At 37.3% G+C, this 6832-nt stretch overlaps 1 protein-coding gene across 16 annotated transcripts in view; it reads right to left on the bottom strand.

The window, feature by feature from the left end:
- The window catches only part of REPS2 (RALBP1 associated Eps domain containing 2), a 264766-nt gene that overhangs the window by 82045 nt on the left and 175889 nt on the right, over positions 1-6832 (bottom strand). For 9 of the 16 annotated variants that reach the window (XM_069100687.1, XM_069100686.1, XM_069100685.1 and 6 more), the window contains one exon: positions 6554-6690. The exons of 6 other annotated variants lie outside the window; for them this stretch is intronic. In XM_069100687.1, the coding sequence (XP_068956788.1) occupies positions 6554-6690 (137 nt within the window). Of the gene's footprint in view, positions 1-2040; positions 2255-6553; positions 6691-6832 lie in introns of those variants that run through there. One more of the 16 variants, XM_069100684.1, reaches the window with a different exon arrangement.

Here is a 6832-nt window from a genome sequence, read left to right as displayed (position 1 = left end):
AAGGCTTGAAAATGTGGGTGCTTTCTACTTTATCTACCTGTGCCAATGTCATAACTACTCTGATGGCTTTCACTTTCTGGTTTTGGGACTCAGTCTTTTGGTATCTTAATAAATTTTCTAGTTTATTTCCCCAAATGGCAAACCTGACGTATTTTGTGATGGATAATTATATCAGCATATTTGTAATCTCTATAGGCATTGTGAATATGGCATTGCTGATACAGATACTTAGTAAGACTTTGCTGAATAAGTGACTGATTGTACTTTGAGTACTTTGAGATATTACTGATAAGTGACTGAGTTAATTTAAGAGTGACTATTTTATTTGAGCCTATGTTGTGAATATTGTGATTTTCTGTGATAAGTTGTAATATTGTGAATGCTGTACCTTGATTTTCTGTGGATGTTTTGCTTTTGTTATGGAATAAAGAGAGTGATCACTATACTGTGTAATCAGAACCTTAAAAGCTGTTCATAGTAGCATTCTTCTGGAAAGCTGTTTGTGCATGGCATTACAAAGGTGCAAGGAAGATCTTCAAATACTCTTTCCCCAATAGTTTCCTTCCTTTCCATCCCTACATTAAAAAAAAATGGCTATAAGTATAGTCAGATTATGCAAAACATGAGGTTTTCCTGAGCCCCAAATAATGGGAGAAATATGGAACTGAATGCCTATCACCATGTTGCCCAGAGTTCTATGTGCTAGATGAGAGTGAGTCAGGAACAGATAAATGGAGGTACACAGACAGATACACATGCATAAATGTGCCTGGGGGAGAGATCTCTTTGACTTCTAGGTAGACAGGCATGCCTCATTCTTCCACCACAAATTGGGATATGGAAAACCTGAGTGAGAACAGGAAAGTTTCAGAGGCTCAAAGCTGGAAGGCAACTTGAAAAATCATCTTTATCTAACCACCAATTATTTAAGGTAAAAGTATCAAATGCACAGCACATGCGACCCACAACACTATCAAGTTTGGGAACGTATTTAACAAAATTTATTTTTAAAAATACAATAAAACACAGATAAAACTGTTGTGAAATTAAGTCAATATGTATCCCACAAGGATCTTTATATATAGTTTAGTGACATCTTCCCCCAGTTCTATTTGAGTTAGACAGCACTGATCAAGACGAATACCTGCCTATTTTCTTCTAGAAAATCCATCTGTGATATATCATTCTCAGAAAAAAATCTTCTTGAAATACATTTTCATCATGTTGATTTCCACTTACATAAATGATAAGGGATAAGTGGCTTGGATTGACATTCTAGGTCTCCCATAGATGTAGGATCTTGCCCCAGTTTCTAATTATTCACCTACTGGAATCCACCAGATATATTAACAACTGTCAAAATGATCTGCTTGCAATCTCTGAAATATATCTTTCAATTTTTTTTACCCTTAACTACCCTCCCTATCCTAAAGGGTTCAATTCAGACTTCGTGAATTTTTCCCTGATCATTCTAGCCTGAATTGATTTCTTCGTCCTCTGAATTCCAACATCATTATTTGTCCATATCCTTCACTAGTCACTCAATCAAGTAATCAAAAAGCATTTAAGGATCCATTATATGTCAGGCACTTAGATGCTGGGAATATAAAGACTTTTTTTTAAGTCCCTTCTATCAAGACTCTTACATTCTAGTCAGATTAAAGTACACTTTTTTTCCACTTTATTTTTTGCGTGGTTTTGTTGTTTTGGGTTTGTGTTTTCTTTTACAACATGACTAATACGGAAATATGTTTTACATGACTGCACATGTGTATAACAGGTATCAAATTACTTACTGTCTCAGGGAGAAAAGAAGGGAAGGGGTAGAGAATTTGGAACTCAAAATTTATTAACAAATGGATGTTCAAAATTGTTTTACATGCAATTGGGAAAAAATAACATATTATTTTTAACAAGACTTTTACACTCTGTTGGGGAAAGGGGGAAAGGTAACAATTACATGTATATGTATGCCCAGATGTATGTGCACAAGTAAATAAAATGAGTACAGAGTAATGTTAGGAGAAGACGCTAGCATCTGCAGGGATCAGGAAAGGTTTTATTTAAGTAGTTTGTGCCTGAGCTGAATTCTGAGGGAAATGAGGAGTTCTAAAATGTAAAAAAGCAAGGCAGGAGTGCATCCAGGTATGAGGAAAGCCAGGGGAAGGATCTGGAGCTTCTTGTGCACAGAACAGAAAGCAAAACACCATGACTGGATCACAGAGAATATGGAGGGGAGTAATGTAGAAGAAGCCTGGAAAAGCAAATTGAGACCACATCATGAAAAGCTTTAAATGGCAAATAAAGGATCTTATTTTATCCTAGAGGCAATAGGGAACCATGGGGATTTATTGAGTATGGGAGAGACACAGTCACAATGGCATTTTAATAATACAAGTCATTATATACTATATTTTGACCTTATCATACAAATTGGTAGGTAACTGCCTGCAGGCCAAGGATTTTATTCTAATACTTGTTTCTGCCTCCCAAAGCATGTAAGAGAGTACCCTTATACATGTTTGCAGTCATGTCAAACTCTTTATGACCCCATTTGGGGTTTTCTTGGCAAAGATACTGGAGTGGTTTGCTATTTCCTTGTCCAGCTCATTTTACAGATGATAGGGTAAAGTGACTTACCCAGGGTCATACAGCTAGTAAGTTTCTTGAGATCAGATTTGAACTCAGAAAGATGAGTCTTCCTGATTCCAAGCCCAATGCTCTATCCATCGCAATATTTGTTGATTGATTTATTTCCTAGTAACAGAACATTGCTAGCTAATTAATCCCTTTTATAAGGGATACACTTTTTCAGCTCCTTAACAATAATGGTCTTTCAGACAAAGGAAAACTGCCTAAAAAACTTAAAGACCACAAAATCTATGGAACAAGACTTGTGGATACAAGGACAAGGGGGCTCACAGCTAAACCAACAGAACTACACTGAAAGGAGCAAAAATAGCTCCCTCCACTCTATAATACCTATTATTATAATAATTATACAATACATATAATAGCTCCCACCAGTGGGTGAGCTAGTCATGCCAGGGCCCAGACAGGGATGTCACAGAGCAGAGATGGCACTGAAAGATGGTAGACTGGCAGGGAAACAGAGAGTGAGTCCCCGAAAAATAGGGATCTTGTTTATCATAACTGTGAGTTATGTTTGACACCTAACTGCATCAACTAGAAAAAGATGAGTCAGTCACGTGACAAGCTTCATTTATATCCATGCAATACCAAGAGACCTAGAGGGACTCCTCCAGAACATCATACAGAACCAACTTCAGAGGGGAAGCCACGGACAAAGGTCACAAAAATAGGCCTATGCATGGACAGGCAGCAAAGACTGAATCACTGGAGAGAGTAACCACACTGAGGAAAATATAAGTTGATCAATGAATGAAAGTACATTTATTTACATTTTTTGATGGCAAGGACTGTTTTGTCTTTGTCTTCCCCAATACTTAAATAAATCACCTTGAATACTATAGAGGTTCAATAAATGTTTGATTTGATTAAACTTTGCATTTATTGTCTGCTCTGCATTAGGGGCTAGATACCCCCCCAAAAAAGATTAAGAAAAAAAGAAAATTTTTCTCTACTCCCAAAAATTTGTTTGCTGAATTGAAAATCTTTTTTTTTTAAAGGAATGACCACACTGATAAGCTCACAGATCTTCGGAAGTATTAGAGTAACATCTAGAAAATGGTAGCATGGAGTAATGAAAGCTGGCCTGGGCTGAAATTTCAAGTTCCCCACTTACTGACCCTGTACTACACAACCTGACTTGGGAGCTTCAGGTGTTCATCTGTAAAATGAGGATATTATTGGCACTACCCACCTCACGGGTCATTTGATGGATCAAATGAGATTACATAATATATGTAACATGTATATAAAGTGTCTTCATCCTGTATGTGCTAATGTCATGTGTGCATGACACTGCTGGTGAGATTCCATCATGATGTCTTCTGATCGATACATTTTTATTTTTTAAATCTCCATTTTGATATATTGATCGTTTTATGGATTTCTTAATTTTTTTCTTTAAAATCATTATTTATGGCTTGCTAGGAGAAGGGAAGGACACAGAGAAGAATTCTGATACTATCAAAAAGTAACATAATAAAAATTTATTTTCAAAGAATTATTACATGTTCCTATTGCCCTTTCAGTATCTTTCTGCTCTCTAAACTGATGCCATATTTTACATTTATCTTTTCCTTTATTATCTGAGTTTAGTTCTACTTTGTAGATCATTCCTATTTATGTTTATGGTAGAATTGAGCTTACTAATTTTAATATTAATCAGGATTTAGGGATAAGTTTGTATGTTAGTATGGCCTAAGAACACTGTTTAAATCCAGTTATGACAATACCATCACAACATATAACAAATAGATTTCTAATACCAGGCCAGAGACCCACTTATTTTAAGCAATCTTTGGTAAGACACAATTTCATTATAACCAAACAATTTAGGCTATTCTCCAGTTTGCTGTTATGAAATCTGTCATTCAGGCATGGAGAGTTTGGTCCATAAGGAAAGTTAAGTAATTTCTGCTATGATCATGCCAGACTGTTGAAATGCTTTCTATATTAATTTATTTAGGTAAATGTTTGACTAATAAGAAAAAGAAGCAGAATCTTTTAAGCACGAATCCCTTATTATATCCAGAATATAATAATGTATATAAATATATAATAATAATATCCAGAATCTCCTTATTCCAAGTCTTATCCCAAACTCCTTACTGTGAAAACTACCTTGGCTATAAGCCTCTCCTTGGACCTTATTTCTCTTAGGGCAGAAATCCTATAATCATATGTATGCTAGAAGTCCCAGACTCAAATTAGGCACTTGGATTCATGAGTATCAGATACCTCCTTTAGTCCTTGAAATATAAACGTTAAAAATATCTGGATTTAAACATCTATGAACTATGCTTAGATGGACTGGTTTCACGGCATTTTTTAAATCATCTGCAAGTACTCCAAAAGAATTAGTTAGATATTTAGAAAGACTTTTCCAGGATATTTTCCCTGGGGAGGAAAAAAAGTCTAAATAGCAAATCAAATTGTTATCTAATGACCTCATACAACCTAGAATTAAATTTCACTCAGAAAAAAAACAGCTCTGGTCTATAACAGATTTTTTTTTAATTCTATCCTCACAGTGAAGATGGTTTAATACAAGTAATGTTTAACACAAGTTTAATGTTTAATACAAGTAAAACAAGCTGGGTTCTACCCTAACCACAAAGATCAGGACTGATTTATAGGCCAAGGAGTATCTTTCCTAACTCTTGGGGGGAAAAGCAACAGTCGGAAAATCACCAGTCCCTGACGAGAGCTGGCTTACTATTAAACCAACACAGGCTTATTGAGCTCCAAGAAGTAATCCTATTTGCAGTTTGCTTATATTAGGTAGAAGAAAGGATTGTTTCGAGCCCAAATAGCAATTATACCCACAATAAACCCTAAGTTTATAGTTTTCGCTAAAGGAAAGGTTTGTTGTTCCCTCTTCAAGCTCCCAAGTACACCCAGAAGTCTCCCATTGCATCTAGAATAATAATAACAACAGCAATAGTTAGCATTTATATAAGTCATCATCTCTCTTGATCTTCCCAACAGCTCTACGAGGCAGGTACTGGTTATTATTCCTACTTTATTGATGAGGAAATTGGGCCTCAGAGGGGTAAAGCCAATTGTTCAAGGTCACACGGCAATAAATGTCTGAGGCAGCGTTAGAACTCAAGTCCTTCTGACTCCAGTCTAGCGCTCTACTCACTGCAATACCCACAGCCGCAAAGAGTGGTATCCACAGAGGATACACACCTTCCACATGCCCCTGCTACACACACCACTCACCATCTGTGGCCTAAACGGAGGAGTGAGCATCCTGGGGGAAGGCAGGAAGTCACAACAAGGACCACTAAGTGGGATCAATGGATCGTTTCTTAATATTTTCTTCCCCTGTGGCAATACTACCTGTCTACCCAGCAGTGCATTCCCTCCTTCCTCCTACCAATCCAGAAAAAAAAAGAAAAAAAAAGAAAAAAGAAAGTCAGGCTCTAGATAGGGAAGCAGCAAGACAGGATAGGAAACTGGCATCTTCTTACCTAGAATAGGAACCAAAGGAAAACTGAATTTTTTGCTGAGGACGATATTTAGTGTAGCCTGAACCTCAAGACTGAGCTACATTTGCCTCTTAACGATGAAGCAGTGAAGGGTCCCTGCTTGTGAGGGAAAGAATTGGAAGGACTCACGTAGCCGCTGTCCATGTTGTCAGCTGCCCAATATCAAAGAATGTGTAAACCTTGAGATTTGGAAATCTCACATTTCTTGACCCACAGCATCTTTGGGACCCCCTCCCAAGACACATCTAACAGTTAAAAGTCAAGCACTGTTTTCTCCTAAGTGAATACAATAGTCCTAACAGAACATGGCGGGAGGGCAAAATTACTGTCTTCATCTGATTTCCACTATCCAAAGCATGCCTCTATGAAACCAAAGGATATGTGCTGAGGGAAGAAAAGGGCAACTTCACCTGGAGCATTTGGCTGGAAGACTTTATTCAGATCCAAGGAGGAGGCTCTGGAATGGGATTTCTGTGGTCTCGGTGGGGGAGTGGGAGGTTCCTCGACCCTTTTCATGGCCTCTTCTAGAGATGTGTTAGAGTAAGATCTGCAGCAAAATAAGGGAATATCAAAAGGAAGATAGCAATTGTTTCACTCTCTGGAGTTGGAATTGAGAGGGGAAAAATAATATCCCAAAGCTTAGCCAAGTGACTTCAGTGGTCTTAAAAAGCAATTATCATGGATCGGGC

The sequence above is a fragment of the Petaurus breviceps genome, unplaced genomic scaffold, assembly GCF_028583685.1.
Source record: "Petaurus breviceps papuanus isolate PSGF00001 unplaced genomic scaffold, PetGlider_PUasm1.0 419, whole genome shotgun sequence".
Lineage (NCBI taxonomy): Eukaryota > Metazoa > Chordata > Mammalia > Diprotodontia > Petauridae > Petaurus > Petaurus breviceps.
This window is presented reverse-complemented; position numbering and strand designations above follow the sequence as displayed.